The following is a 16,239-nucleotide window of genomic DNA, read 5'->3' on the forward strand; positions in this document are numbered from 1 at the left end:
CCACTCGTAATATCAGAGGGTAGGGGTTTCATAATGAGTCAGACACCAGTCCATACATCCATCACCATACACACACAGAATAATATGCTACACTAGCGCATGGCCAAGCCGCCATGCGGGCATTTTATAGCCATGCGCTTCCGGGACCTTCCAGTACTTTGGGAAGGACCAATCAGATCCGACATAGGACCTGCACATGTGACCTCTGCTCTCCACTGAGAGGAGAAGTTGCAGGCATGCCCAGTAGCACGGCACGAGGACTTAGCCTCTGGAGCAGTTCCCTGCAAAGTCGGTTGCGCTACCATTGCTGCACCAGAGGTGGCAGCAACATCCGGGCTTACAGAGCGAGTCTGAGGGAAATGCCTGGCTCGCCGTGTTTGCTGAGCAGGAGTCTGAGCGGTCGGAGGAGAATGAGAGACCGCAGGATGTCTGGCTCTGGATTCCCACTGTGCAGTGCCAGGAATCTGACGCCTAACACAAACACTGTGCTCCATAAAAATAATGCTCCCATACACTGTACCATCTGAATACCATACTGACGAATACTGTGCCCCCTAAAAATAATACTGCCATACACTGTGCCACCTGAACATAATACTGCCACACACAATGCGAGACGGATGTAATACTGCCACACACAATGCGAGACGGATGTAATACTGCCACAGAGTGTATAACGTTAGTAGTGACCACGTTGCGCCTCCTGGACACAATCCTACACATACGTGTGACCCTCTCCGATCTCGTTCTGGACAGTTTCTGCAGCGATGACTGTCTGCAGCGCCACGCACCCATCACTCCTGCCTGGACCTTCATGTTCTTCGCTCTGAACCTTCCTGATTTCTCCTCTGTCATCAGACGTGGACTCGGAATGAAGTCGTTCTTCCTTTCTTCCCGCCGATATTTCTCGTTATTATTATTTCTGCTGACGGGAGACATATTTATGTGATTTCTTCTTCCTAGGAAATAAAGAATCCCATGAATATTTCATTCCCTGCCTTATTTCTCGTTTCCCTCAGCCGCGTTTCATTGGCCGTACGAGCTTACAAATACGAGATCGCATTTAGCTAATGGGCCCATGATGGGAATTGTAATTTTACTGCGGCGTCCATGGTAAATAAGCCGGGCCGGGGTATTACAAGCGTAAGCCTGCCATAAATACAGCCCGTGGCGCCTTCTACTTATCCCGGACTTTCACTATTTCACTTAATCTTAAGCTTCCAGATAAAATAGAACCAAAGCAAATGCTATTCCCCCGGTTCCATCCCGAGGAGTCACATTCCCCTCCCTTCCCGGCCGGCGCTCGGCTTTGCCGGTATGTTTGTAGCCCGCGTAATCTTAAGGAACATTCTGAGACATGTAACAAATGTCTTTGATTAATAATTCCCAAGATGTCTTCCCGGAAGCCGAGGAAATCAGATAAGTGAAGACTAAGAGAAGTGACGGTCGGTTCTCACTCACTTCTTATCGCCTGAAAGTCAGAGCGCGGTTTTCCTATTAATGTGTCAGTCGCCCCCCAGGACCTTATTGAACTCGCGGCACAGATAGACCTAACAGGAGATTCATTTCTTTAAACACAATACCATCAGATAAGAAAACCTTAAAGAGAGCTTTGCTTTGAGTATGGAAGTGAGAGGGGGAGGAGGGAGGCGCAGCTTCACAGTCCTCCTCAGGACTCTTCTCTCCGGCATAAGCCTGTGCTAAAGCAACACAATAAAGTAATACGCAAAATTATATTTAACCCATCTTCACACTTTTCCATGGATGCTACAATGTTGGCCTTCCTCCAGCATCCCTGCAGAGCAGATCAGTGTCTGGCATTACAGCTCCGCTCTGAGTCGGTGCTGTAAACACCGGTACCACTGTCCCTTTATTCTGGTAATTGCAGGGGTCTTAGGGGTGAGATTCTTATTACAGCATCACTGTCACATTGTCATGATAGTCACTACAGCAGTCACCGTTGGCTGACACTTTTCTCCTACTCACTTGTTAGCTTTGCTGTATAGACTTGGACAGAAAACCAAAGTCATCTCCTTATCATTTAAGGGTGGGAGAGTTATTGTGCTGCTTGAGACCAACTTAAGGCAGGATAGTAACTCTCTATATTATACATAGTTCTGAGATGGACAGATAGATATGAGATGAGGCGAGACGACGTTTCTGTGCACAGGCTGAACCCCTTTTTAAAGTCGGTGAACCAAAATGTCACCACATGGTTTAAAAGAAAGTATCTTTACACGGAATTCTGGAGTAACGCCCATTTTTTTGGATGTATTTGAAAAGGTTGGGTCCATGCACTGGGGGCTGGACACACAAAGCTGAAGAGTCTGGTGCAGATTTATTTTGGGGATAATTAAATATATGGATATGATAAATAGATGGACAATATATAGATAGATGATAGATAATAGATGGGTAGACGATAGATAACAGATAGATAATAGATAGATAAATAGACGGTAGATACAGTGCCTTGCGAAAGAATTCAGCTCCCTACAACTTTTCAAACTTTTCCCACATATCATGCTTCAAACATAAAGATGTCAAATGTAACTTTTTGGTGAAAAATCAACAAGTGGGACACAATTGTGAAGTTGAATGAAATTTATTGGTTAAATTTTTGTGGAAATTCAGAAACTGAAAAGTGGGGTGTGCAATATTATTCGCCCCTTTAACTTAATACTTTGTTGCGCCACCTTTTGCTGCGATTACAGCTGCAGGTCGCTTGGGGTATGTCTCTATCAGTTTTGTACATCGAGAGACTGAAATTCTTGCCCATTCTTCCTTGGCAAACAGCTCGAGCTCAGTGAGGTTGGATGGAGATCGTTTGTGAACAGCAGTTTTCAGCTCTTTCCACAGATTCTCAATTGGATACAGATCTGGACTGTGACTTGGCCATTCTAACACCTGGATACGTTTATTTGTGAACCATTCCATTGTAGATTTTGCTTTATGTTTGGGGTCATTGTCTTGTTGGAAGCCAAATCTTCATCCCAGTCTCAGGTCTTTTGTAGACTCCAACAGGTTTTCTTCAAGAATGGTCCAGTATTTGGCTCCATCCATCTTCCCATCAATTTTAATCATCTTCCCTGTCCCTGCTGAAGAAAAGCAGCCCCAAACCATGATGCTGCCACCACCATGTTTGACAGTGGGGATGGTGTGTTCAGGGTGATGAGCTGTGTTGCCTTTACGCCAAACATATCGTTTGGCTTTGTTGCCAAAAAGTCAGATTTTGGTTTCATCTGACCAGAGCACCTTCTTCCACGTTTGGTGTGTCTCCCAGGTGGCTTGTTGCAAACTTTAAATGTCACTTTTTATGGATATCTTTGAGAAATGGCTTTCTTCTTGCCACTCTTCCATAAAGGCCAGATTTGTGCAGTGTACGACTGATTGTTGTCCTATGGACAGACTGTCCCACCTCAGCTGTAGATCTCTGCAGTTCATCCAGAGTGATCATGGGCCTCTTGGCTGCATCTCTGATCAGTCTTCTCCTTGTTTGAGATGAAATTTTAGAGGGACGGCCGGGTCTTGGTAGATTTGCAGTGGTATGATACTCCTTCCATTTCAATATGATCGCTTGCACAGTGCTCCTTGGGATGTTTAAAGTTTTGGAAATCATTTTGTATCCAATTTCGGCTTTAAACTTCTCCACAACAGTATCACGGACCTGCCTGTTGTGTTCCTTGGTCTTCATGATGCTCTGTGTGCTTCAAACAGAACCCTGAGACTATCACAGAGCAGGTGCATTTATACGGAGACTTGATTACACACAAGTGGATTATATTTATCATCATTAGTCATTTAGGACAACATTGGATCATTCAGAGATCCACAATGGTCTTCTGGAGTGAGTTTGCTGCATTGAAAGTAAAGGGGGCGAATAATATTGCACGCCCAACTTTTCAGTTTTTGTATTTTTACAAAAATGTAAAATAACCAATAAATTTCCTTCAACTTCACAATTGTGTCCCACTTGTTGATTCTTCACCAAAGATTTACATTTGGTATCTTTACGTTTGAAGCATGATATGTGGGAAAAGGTTCAAAAGCTCCAGGGGGCAAATACTTTTGCAAGGCACTGTAGATTGATAGGTGATAGATAATAGATGATATATAGATGATAGCGAAATGATAGATAGATAATAGATTAATAAATAGCATAGATCGATAGGAGTGGAAAATAGCATGGATGGATGGGTGGGTGGATGGATGGATATACTGTGTTCTGCATCATCATACACTTTGACACTTCTGCCTATAGATAAACATTTGTTTCGTCTTCTCCAGGTCTACAGATTATGGAACAACGTATGAGAAATTTAATGAGAAGGTGGGGCTGAAAACCGTCCTCAGCTACCTGTACGTGAGCCCCACCAACAAGAGGAAGGTAATGATGACTTATCTCACAGTCTCCTCAGGATGATGATGTGATACATTGTACAGATATTTGTAAACACTGCAGGCTTTCTCTTCCTTCTGCAGAACTCTCCATTGTGCGCACTCCCATTTACTTACTGTCCATGTGACGCCGTATAGAATCACAGAGTAATAATTTCCTTTATGTGCAGGATTTGCCCCCCACCTACCATGTGCCATTTCCTATACTGGGGTCTTCTTATTTATTAGGGTGGGGGGCCAGGTATGACTGCTCTGGCTGCATCCTCTGTATTGATGTCACTGCCATAATAACACATGAAGGGTCAATGCACATGATGCGTGTTTGAGGCACTTTTTTCGATGTGTTTCATGCAGCAGATTAGTGATTTGGCAAGCTTTAGTGCATTCCTCTCCAGCATTTATTTTGCGGTTCTTCTTGTTTTTTTTCACATGACATCCTCCTCTTCACAGAAAATTCCCATTTTCTGGATTGTAGAATCTGTATCATGGGTCAATTTATGGTTGGGCAAAAAAAATGCAACATGTATGCAAAAATCTAAGTGAAATTCTAGTATTTACGGGGTGTTTTCGTTCCCATGCAAAAGCCACAATGGAAAAAAAGCATGAAAAATGCATCATATACCTTAAAGACTTGGCAAGGGGGGGGGAATAAGATGCTGCCAGATACTTGGCACCATTAATCTAAGGGGAATCAATGGATTATGCAGAGAAGAAATGGGTATAAGCAGTAGTCGGGTACACTCAGCACAACCTTACCGCCAAGCAAACAAAGAAGCAAGTTAAACTTTGGAGAATGGAGCCCTCAGGGTCAGTCCTATCTTCGGGTACCTTGAGGGCACAATATTTTTAGGGTGTGATGGATTGTGACTGTTGGTACAGTGGAGCTCCAGTCCTCCTGCAGTCCTATGTAAGCACTCATGAAGAATATTCACATTTCCTAACAGACCAAAGTAAAGTGGAATCTGCTGAGTGGGAGCAAGTTATAAAGAAGATTTAGCAAGTTCTGGAGGATATAATTGGGAGTCGATGGAGATGAGAGTGCGGAGAATGTCTGACTGTGCAGAGTACAGAACACGCTGCAGATGAGAAGGAGGAAAATCCAGAGAACGCATCCAACCTGAGCTGCCGCTAATCACTCGCCTCTTATCTAGGGGCTGTATCACTTCTGTCGACTCGTAACCTATATTCTATGTAATGGGATCAGACTGCAGCATTTTGTGCCCAAATCAACCTGAAACTGTTTCATACAAAGTCATTGCTAATGGAGAGGGAAGAACATGGAGCTGGGACGGAGCTGTGTGACCTCACTGCACTGTCTGTAATGTCCCTTTCTGCCAAATGCTCAAAGTATTGACCGTCCCAGTGTCCAGAAGTTAATGCACACTGTTAAACACAAACTATGCACTGTACACCGTGATGTTTTCAGACACAGAACGCAAAATCTACTACCCAGACATAGTCACACTGCAGTCGCCACTTGGGGAGATCTATGCATACAGTCTGCAGCCATTAGGGGGAGCTCCCTGTATACAGAGATACATGATAACATCCTGTCTGCAGCCACCACTAGGGGGAGCTCCCTGTATACAGAGATACATGATAACATCCTGTCTGCAGCCACCACTAGGGGGAGCTCCCTGTATACAGAGATACATGATAAGATCCTCTCTGCAGCCACCACTAGGGTGAGCTCCCTGTATAGAGAGATACATGATAAGATCCTGTCTGCAGCCACCACTAGGGAAAGCTCCCTGTATACAGATATACACCACTAGGGGGAGCTCCCTGTATACAGAGTTACATGATAAGATCCTGTCTGCAGCCACCACTAGGGGAAGCTCCCTGTATGCACAGATACATGATAAGATCCTGTCTGCAGTCATCACTAGGGGGAGCTCCCTGTATACAGAGATACATGATAAGATCCTGTCTGCAGCCACCACTAGGGGGAGCTCCCTGTATACAGAGATATATGATAAGATCCTGTCTGCAGTCACCACTAGAGGGAGCTCCCTGTATACAGAGATACATTATATGATCATGTCTGCAGCCACCTCTAGGGGGAGCTCCCTGTATACAGAGATACATGATAAAATTCTGTCTGCAGTCACCACTAGGGGGAGCTCCCTGTATACAGAGATGCATGATAAGATCCTGTCTGCAGCCACCACTAGTGGGAAATCCCTATATACAGAGATACATGATAAGATCATGTCTGCAGTCACCACTAGGAGGAGCTCCCTGTATACAGAGATGCATGATAAGATCCTGTCTGCAGCCACCACTAGTGGGAAATCCCTATATACAGAGATACATGATAAGATCATGTCTGCAGTCACCACTAGGGGGAGCTCCCTGTATACAGAGATACATGATAAGATCCTGTCTGCAGCCACCACTAGGGGGAGCTCCTTGTATACAGATACATGATAAGATCCTGTCTACAGCCACCATTAGGGGAGCTCCCTGTATACAGAGATACATGATAAGATCCTGTCTGCAGCCACCACTAGGGGGAGCTCTCTGTATGCAGAGATACATGATAAGATCCTGTCTGCAGCTACCACTAGGGGGAGCTCTCTGTATACAGAGATACATAAGATCCTGTCTGCAGTCATCACTAGTGGGAGATCCCTGTATACAGAGATACATGATAAGATCCTGTCTGCAGCTACCACTAGTGGGAGATCCCTGTATACAGAGATACATGATAAGATCCTGTCTGCAGCCACCACTAGGGGGAGCTCCCTGTATACAGAGATACATAAGATCCTGTCTGCAGCCACCACTAGTGGGAGATCCATGTATACAGAGACACATGATAAGATTCTGCCTGCAGCCACCACTAGGGGGAGCTCCCTGTATACAGAGATACATGATAAGATCCCGTCTGCAATCACCACTAGGGGGAGCACGCTGTATACAGAGATACATGATAAGATCCTGTCTGCAGCCACCACTAGGGGGAGCTCCCTGTATACAGAGATACATGATAAGATCCCGTCTGCAATCACCACTAGGGGGAGCACGCTGTATACAGAGATGCATGATAAGATCCTGTCTGCAGCCACCACTAGGGGGAGCTCCCTGTATACAGAGATACATGATAAGATCCTGTCTGCAGCCAACACTAGTGGGAGATCCCTGTATACAGGGATGCATAGGATCCTGTCTGCAGCCACCACTAGGGGGAGCTCCCTGTATACAGAGATACATGATAAGATCGTGTCTGCAGCCACCACTAGGGGGAGCTCACTGTATACAGAGATACATGATAAGATCCTGTCTGCAGTCACCACTAGTGGGAGATCTGTTATGAATGAGTCACCGTAGGAGGCAAAAGCAGAAATACAAGCTAAGTCCAGCAAACCAGAGAAGTTGGCAACTATCAGATTGCAGACCCCTGAACCTATCAACACAACTAGCAGTAGCCGTGGGGGGTTCCTACGATGCCCTAGACCCCTCGATCACAGCCGGAGAATTAACTAGGCCTAAAGAAAGAAAGGGGAAATCTAAACTGCTCCAGAGCAGACCCCAAAGCAATAGGCAGCCCCCAACATATAATGACGGTGAAGCAAGATGAAAACACTAACACAGACAGAAAGATAGACTGAGCAAAGACGGGGCCCAAAACTACCTAGATAGGAAAGGACAGGAAGGCTGCTGTCTGCAATCTGCCAAAACCCTATCAAAGACATAAGCCAACAAGCTGATATGAAAAAGGCCCTGAAGCAGCTAGGCTTCAAAAACTAAATCAGCACTCAGGTATTTTCAGAAGACAGAACTAAAGGAATTCAGCACACCCCAGAAGGGAATGGCAGAAATCCAGAAAAACAAAGCAAAACAAAGTCAAAGCACAAATGCAAAAGGCCGAGCAGCAAACTTAGCTTTAGAGGAGCAGGAATTCAGACTGGTCTCCAAGGATCCCACAGAGAAATCACCCGTAGGGCAGAAGGGCGTCGGCAGCCTTATATCCAGTCAGTAACTCCACTCAGCCAGTCATCATCATCAGCCTCAGGTGTTTGATAATCAGGCTCACTACCTTTCTTTACCAGAAGAGGGAGTTCCTCGGGCCTCAGTAATGAAGGGGAAAATGAACTCACAACAGAGATCCCTGTATAAAGAGATACATGATAAGATCCTGTCTGCAGCCACCTCTAGGGGGAGCTCCCTGTATAAAGAGATACATGATAAGATCCTGTCTGCAGCCACCTCTAGGGGGAGCTCCCTGTATAAAGAGATACATGATAAGATCCTGTCTGCAGTCACCACTAGGGGGAGCTCCCTGTATACAGAGATACATGATAAGATCTTGTATACAGCCACCACTAGGGGGAGCTCCCTGTATACAGAGATACATGATAAGATCCTGTCTGCAGTCACCACTAAGGGGAGCTCCCTGTATACAGAGATACATGATAAGATCCTGTCTGCAGCCACCACTAGGGGAGCTCCCTGTATACAGAGATACATGATAAGATCCTGTCTGCAGCCACCACTAGTGGGAGATCCCTGTATAAAGAGATACATGATAAGATCCTGTCTGCAGCCACCTCTAGGGGGAGCTCCCTGTATAAAGAGATACATGATAAGATCCTGTCTGCAGCCACCTCTAGGGGGAGCTCCCTGTATAAAGAGATACATGATAAGATCCTGTCTGCAGCCACCTCTAGGGGGAGCTCCCTGTATAAAGAGATACATGATAAGATCCTGTCTGCAGTCACCACTAGGGGGAGCTCCCTGTATACAGAGATACATGATAAGATCTTGTATACAGCCACCACTAGGGGGAGCTCCCTGTATACAGAGATACATGATAAGATCCTGTCTGCAGTCACCACTAAGGGGAGCTCCCTGTATACAGAGATACATGATAAGATCCTGTCTGCAGCCACCACTAGGGGAGCTCCCTGTATACAGAGATACATGATAAGATCCTGTCTGCAGCCACCACTAGTGGGAGATCCCTGTATAAAGAGATACATGATAAGATCCTGTCTGCAGCCACCACTAGGGGGAGCTCCCTGTATAAAGAGATACATGATAAGATCCTGTCTGCAGTCACCACTAGGGGGAGCTCCCTGTATACAGAGATACATGATAAGATCCTGTATACAGCCACCACTAGGGGGAGCTCACGGTATACAGAGATATATGATAAGATCCTGTCTGCAGTCACCAGTAGGGGGAGCTCCCTGTATATGGTGTCAGGGGTTGACTCACTTGGCTGCTTCCAAAGGTGGACACAGGAACTCTTCTTGTGGTAAATCACCTGCTGGTTTATTATGGAACGTAAACCATAGCAGGGTTCAGCAAAGTAATCATGGCCTTTCTGGCATAACGGCAAAACAAAAAGATAACGTACAGCAAAGTTCTTAGGTCTGAGGGGGTTCGCCTGCTCAGACCACCATGTGTCGTCAGCTCCACTTGGAGCCACGTCTGGAGTCTTTCCTCTCCAAATCAGAACACCGAGAAAAAAAACAGTGGCTGTATATTAAGGCTGGGTTCACACGTAGCGGAACTCTCGCGGAAATTACCGTGAGAATTCCGGAATTCCATTCCGCTGGAAAATCGCATTTTAAATTCCCGCCATTTTCCCGCGGAAAAACTAGCATTTTGCAAGCGTAATTAGCTTGTAGAATTGCTAGCGTTTTCCTAGTGATCTGGAGCATCGCTTGGAGAACTGATTGACAGGTTGGTCACACTCGTCCAACATAGTGTTCGACGAGTGTGACCAACCTTTTACTATTGAGGCCGCCTATGCAGCATCAGTAGTAAAAGATAGAATGTAAAAAATAATAATAATAATAAAAAAAAAAAATTGTTATTCTCACCTTCCGACGTCCCACGCAGCATTCCCGCCTCTCTCCACGCTCCAGGTCCCAGTAATCCTTTGCGAGAATGACCGCAAGACTGGACGTCATCGCTCGCAAAGGCTTACTGGGACCGGCAGCGTGGAGAGAGGCGGGAATGCTGCGCGGGACGTCGGAAGGTGAGAATAACAATATTTTTTATTTTAAATTCTATTTTTTACAGGGATATGGTACCCAAAGCCCGGAGGACAGTCTCCTCTCCTCCGGACCGTGGGTACCATCCGCAATTGTTCTGCTTACTTTTCTCATGGTGGGCACAGCCACATGCGGGAAGTAAGCAGAACAATGCATTCCTATGGGTGCGGGATCGCCGCGATTCCGCAAAATTAATGAGCATGCTGCGTTTTTACCGCGAAGCGATTCCGCTGCGGTAAAAACCGCAGCATTAGCACAGCATTGCGGAATGCATGGGATGCTTATTTTTCGTGGCAAAATCGCGCGGTTAAAACCGCCGCGGAAACGCAAAAAAAAACACCACGTGTGAACTCAGCCTTAGGCTGTGTGCACACGTAGCTTATTTTTTGCGTTTTCACAGTGTTTTTTTACTCGCGGAGTCGCCGCGAAAACACACAAAAACCGCATCCCATGCAATCCTATGGGATTCCGCAATGCTGTGCTAATTCTGCGGAGTTTTCAGCTATGCCCACCATGTGTGAAGTGAGCGCTCAATGTGTGGATGGTACCAGGGTCTGTAGGTGAGGAGACTCTCTTCCAGGCCCTGGGTACCATAATCCTGTAAAAAATAGAATTAAAATAAATAATATTGTTATTCTCACCTTCTGACGGCTCCCGCAGTCCTTCCCTCCTCTCACCACGCTCCCGGCATCTTCCGGTCCCAGTAATGCTTTGCGAGAAACACCTGAGATGACGTCGCGCTCTCATGAGAGTGTGACGCCATCTCAGGTCCTTCGTGCAAAGCATTACTGGGACCGGAAGATGCCGGGAGCGTCTATCTATCTATCTAATTCCATCGATCTATCTATCTCATTCCATCTATCTATTATCTATTATCTATCTATCATCTATCTATTATCTATTATCTATCTATTATCTATCATCTATCTATTATCTATCATCTATCTATTATCTATCTATCCATCTTTCTGTCTCTTCCTTGTATTGTAATAAATGAGCCTTACCATTACATCCCGGGTAATAACCTCAGAGAGCGGAGATCTACCTTTCCCCATGATTGCAGGTGTAGGAGCCGTGACCATAATTCCTGATGTTATGAGATGAGCGGCGGCGCCCTCCAGTCCTCCCGTCCTCCCGTCCGCCCGCCCTCCCGTCCTCCCGCCCGCCCGTCCTCCCGTCCGCCCGTCCTCCCGTCCTCCCGTCCTCCCGTCCTCCCGTCCGCCCGTCCTCCCGTCCTCCCGTCCGCCCGTCCTCCCGTCCGCCGTCTGGGGAAGATATTTCTGCCTAATTAGAACAACAAGATCCTGGGTGTTATTCAAGTCAGGAAATAAAGGAACTGAATCCTGAAAAATCTGGGAAGTTTCTCATCATTTTCTGTGGGCGCACCACTCGATTAGTATGTAAATGTATCCAGAGGCAGAAAGTGAGCAGGTCCAGGAGACTGCTGCTAATGACACCACGGCGAAGACGAAGGAGCTGCGCCAAAGTCAGACATAAAACTAAGAAGGAGGAGGCCGAGGGCTGCAACCTCACTGATCACAACACCTCACTGTGATGAAGAGACCGACAATATATCTCAGAATTCAGAGCAAATCGCTGCCTTATCACAGAGACGGAGAAAATGATTTACAGAGGCAGGAAATCAATGTGTTTTCTATTGATTTCAGCTTTTTTATTGAATGAAAATGTTTACATTACTGAAATACAATTAAGGGTGGAGTGAGCAAATGTATGTACAGGGTGACCAGCAGAATAGTGAGTGCAGCTCTGGAGTATAATACAGAATGTAACTCAGGATCAGTAATGTAATGTATGTACACAGTGAGTGCACCAGCAGAATAGTGAGTGCAACTCTGGAGTATAATACAGGATGTAACTCAGGATCAGTAATGTAATGTATGTACACAGTGAGTGCACCAGCAGAATAGTGAGTGCAGCTCTGGAGTATAATACAGAATGTAACTCAGGATCAGTAATGTAATGTATGTACACAGTGAGTGCACCAGCAGAATAGTGAGTGCAGCTCTGGGGTATAATACAGGAGGTAACTCAGGATCAGTAATGTAATGTATGTACACAGTGACTGCACCAGCAGAATAGTGAGTGCAGCTCTAGGGTATAATACAGGAGGTAACTCAGGATCAGTAATGTAATGTATGTACACAGTGACTGCACCAGCAGAATAGTGAGTGCAGCTCTGGAGTATAATACAGAATGTAACTCAGGATCAGTAATGTAATGTATGTACACAGTGAGTGCACCAGCAGAATAGTGAGTGCAGCTCTGGAGTATAATACAGGATGTAACTCAGGATCAGTAATGTAATGTATGTACACAGTGAGTGCACCAGCAGAATAGTGAGTGCAGCTCTGGAGTATAATACAGGATGTAACTCAGGATCAGTAATGTAATGTATGTACACAGTGAGTGCACCAGCAGAATAGTGAGTGCAGCTCTGGAGTATAATACAGAATGTAACTCAGGATCAGTAATGTAATGTATGTACACAGTGACTGCACCAGCAGAATAGTGAGTGCAGCTCTGGAGTATAATACAGGATGTAACTCAGGATCAGTAATGTAATGTATGTACACAGTGAGTGCACCAGCAGAATAGTGAGTGCAGCTCTGGAGTATAATACAGAATGTAACTCAGGATCAGTAATGTAATGTATGTACACAGTGAGTGCACCAGCAGAATAGTGAGTGCAGCTCTGGAGTATAATACAGGATGTAACTCAGGATCAGTAATGTAATGTATGTACACAGTGAGTGCACCAGCAGAATAGTGAGTGCAGCTCTGGAGTATAATACAGAATGTAACTCAGGATCAGTAATGTAATGTATGTACACAGTGACTGCACCAGCAGAATAGTGAGTGCAGCTCTGGAGTATAATACAGGATGTAACTCAGGATCAGTAATGTAATGTATGTACACAGTGAGTGCACCAGCAGAATAGTGAGTGCAGCTCTGGAGTATAATACAGAATGTAACTCAGGATCAGTAATGTAATGTATGTACACAGTGACTGCACCAGCAGAATAGTGAGTGCAGCTCTGGAGTATAATACAGAATGTAACTCAGGATCAGTAATGTAATGTATGTACACAGTGACTGCACCAGCAGAATAGTGAGTGCTGCTCTGGAGTATAATACAGGATGTAACTCAGGATCAGTAATGTAATGTATGTACACAGTGACTGCACCAGCAGAATAGTGAGTGCAGCTCTGGAGTATAATACAGAATGTAACTCAGGATCAGTAATGTAATGTATGTACACTGTGACTGCACCAGCAGAATAGTGAGTGCTGCTCTGGAGTATAATACAGGATGTAACTCAGGATCAGTAATGTAATGTATGTACACAGTGACTGCACCAGCAGAATAGTGAGTGCAGCTCTGGGGTATAATACAGGATGTAACTCAGGATCAGTAATGTAATGTATGTACACAGTGACTGCACCAGCAGAATAGTGAGTGCAGCTCTGGAGTATAATACAGGATGTAACTCAGGATCAGTAATGTAATGTATGTACACAGTGACTGCACCAGCAGAATAGTGAGTGCAGCTCTGGAGTATAATACAGGATGTAACTCAGGATCAGTAATGTAATGTATGTACTCAGTGACTGCACCAGCAGAATAGTGAGTGCAGCTCTGGGGTATAATACAGGAGGTAACTCAGGATCAGTAATGTAATGTATGTACACAGTGACTGCACCAGCAGAATAGTGAGTGCAGCTCTGGAGTATAATACAGGATGTAACTCAGGATCAGTAATGTAATGTATATACACAGTGACTGCACCAGCAGAATAGCGAGTGCAGCTCTGGAGTATAATACAGGATGTAACTCAGGATCAGTAATGTAATGTATGTACACAGTGACTGCACCAGCAGAATAGCGAGTGCAACTTTGGAGTATAATACAGGATGTAACTCCGGATCAGTAATGTATGTACACAGTGACTGCACCAGCAGTGAGTGCAGCTCTGGAGTTTAATACAGGATGTAACTCATGATCAGTATTGTAACGTACCTACCCAGTGACTGCACCAGCAGAATAGTGAGTGCAGCTCTGGAGTATAATACAGGATGTAACTCAGGATCAGTATTGTAACGTATCTACCCAGTGACTTTACCTTTTAGTTACATTTTATCTATAATGAAGCTAAATATACTATACAGTGGGTACGGAAAGTATTCAGACCCCTTTACATTTTTCACTCTTTGTTTCATTGCAGCCATTTGGTAATTTCAAAAAAGTACATGGAACTTTTATGGTGATAATTCTAAGCGGTATGTGTGGAGAAAACCAGGCACTGCTCATCACCAGTCCAATACAATCCCATCAGTGAAACATGGTGGTGGCAGCATACTATGGGGGTATTTTTCAGCTGCAGGGACAGGACGACTGGTTTCCGTTAAAGGAATCATGAAGGCGGCCAAGTACAGAGATATCCTGGATGAAAACCTCTTCCAGAGTGCTCTGACCTCAGGCTTAGCTGAAGGTTCACCTTCCAACAAGACAAGGACACTAAGCACACAGCTAAAATAACAAAGTAGTGGCTTCAGAACAACTCTGTGACCATTCCTGTTCTGCCCAGTCAAAGTCCTGACCTAAACCCAATTGAGCATCTCTGGAGAGACCTGATAATGGCTGTCCACCAGCGTTCACCATCCGACCTGACAGAACTGGAGAGGATCTGCAAGGAAGAATGGCAGAGGATCCCCAAATCCAGGGGTGAAAAACTTGTCGCATCATTCCCAAGGAGACTCATGGCTGTACGAGCTCAAAAGGTGCTTCTACTCAGCACTGCGCAAAGGGGCTGAATACTTATGACTATGTGATATTTCAGTTTTTCTTTTTTAATAAATTTGCAAAAATTTCTACATTTCTGTTTTTTTCAGTCAAGATGGGGTGCGGAGTGTACATTAATGAGAGAAAAAAATGAACTTTCTCCTTCGCCTCATTGGGGGACACAGATACTGTGGGAGTATGCTTCTGCCGCTAGGAGGCTGACACTAAGTGAAAAAAAGAGGTTAGCTCCTCCTCCGTCGTATACACCCTCGCCCCTATTGCGGGCAGAACTCCGTTTTTTGCTTAGTGTCCATGGAGGCACACACGTCTGGTTTTGCTCCAGACTTTTTCTTTTTTTTTTCTTTCCCATGAAGATGAGACAGGGGCGACGGACCCTGTTGAAAGGGTCCGATCTCCCCAAACCATCAACGGGCGAGCACGTGTTGAGTATCGTCTCCACGTATCCTCTCCCGCACCGTGGGACATATCTGGGCCGTTTTCCCCAGACCTTTTTTTTATTTTATTTTTACCGTCTATGAAGATGACACAGGGGCAACGGATCCTATTGAAAGGGTCCGATTTCCTCAAATCATCAACGGGCGAGCACGTGCGAGTGTCCCTCCACGTATCCTCTCCCGCGACGTGGGACACAATGCCGGACTTAGCCCTGACCACCCCTAGGTATTGAAACCATGGGCTGTACAGAGGCACAAGACTAGTCCGTGCGGCCCCCACTGCTCCACCAATGCTTAGACTGCGGTGCTGCAAGGCAGCGGACGGTCCCTCACTCCCTGAAGGGCTTAGCTGGAGCTAGGGTGCCTGCACCGTCCTATTTTGTCAGGGCCCCCTCACATACCTGAGCTTGGAAGCTGAAGAGGATCATCAGTAAGGAGAGGGCCTGGGAGGGCTCCTGCGGCGAAGATCCGGGGGTGGAGCCCTTAGCTGTCAGATGCCTCCGGCCAGTGGCTGCAGAGCGGTGCAGAGAAGCCTGCTCCAGTAAGTAGCACCATCTTTTTGTGGCGCCATGGAGT

General features: G+C 45.7%; 1 protein-coding gene across 2 annotated transcripts in view; it reads left to right on the forward strand.

The window, feature by feature from the left end:
- Positions 1-16,239, forward strand: part of SORCS3 (sortilin related VPS10 domain containing receptor 3) — an 812,800-nt gene that overhangs the window by 325,083 nt on the left and 471,478 nt on the right. For both annotated transcript variants that reach the window (XM_073553075.1, XM_073553076.1), the window contains exon 3: positions 4,288-4,387. In XM_073553075.1, coding sequence (XP_073409176.1) covers positions 4,288-4,387 — 100 coding nt within the window. The remainder of the gene's footprint in view (positions 1-4,287; positions 4,388-16,239) is intronic.

This window comes from Dendrobates tinctorius, unplaced genomic scaffold (assembly GCF_039654945.1).
Source record: "Dendrobates tinctorius isolate UK_male_01 unplaced genomic scaffold, ASM3965494v1 ptg000196l, whole genome shotgun sequence".
In the NCBI taxonomy this organism is placed as follows: Eukaryota; Metazoa; Chordata; class Amphibia; order Anura; family Dendrobatidae; genus Dendrobates; species Dendrobates tinctorius.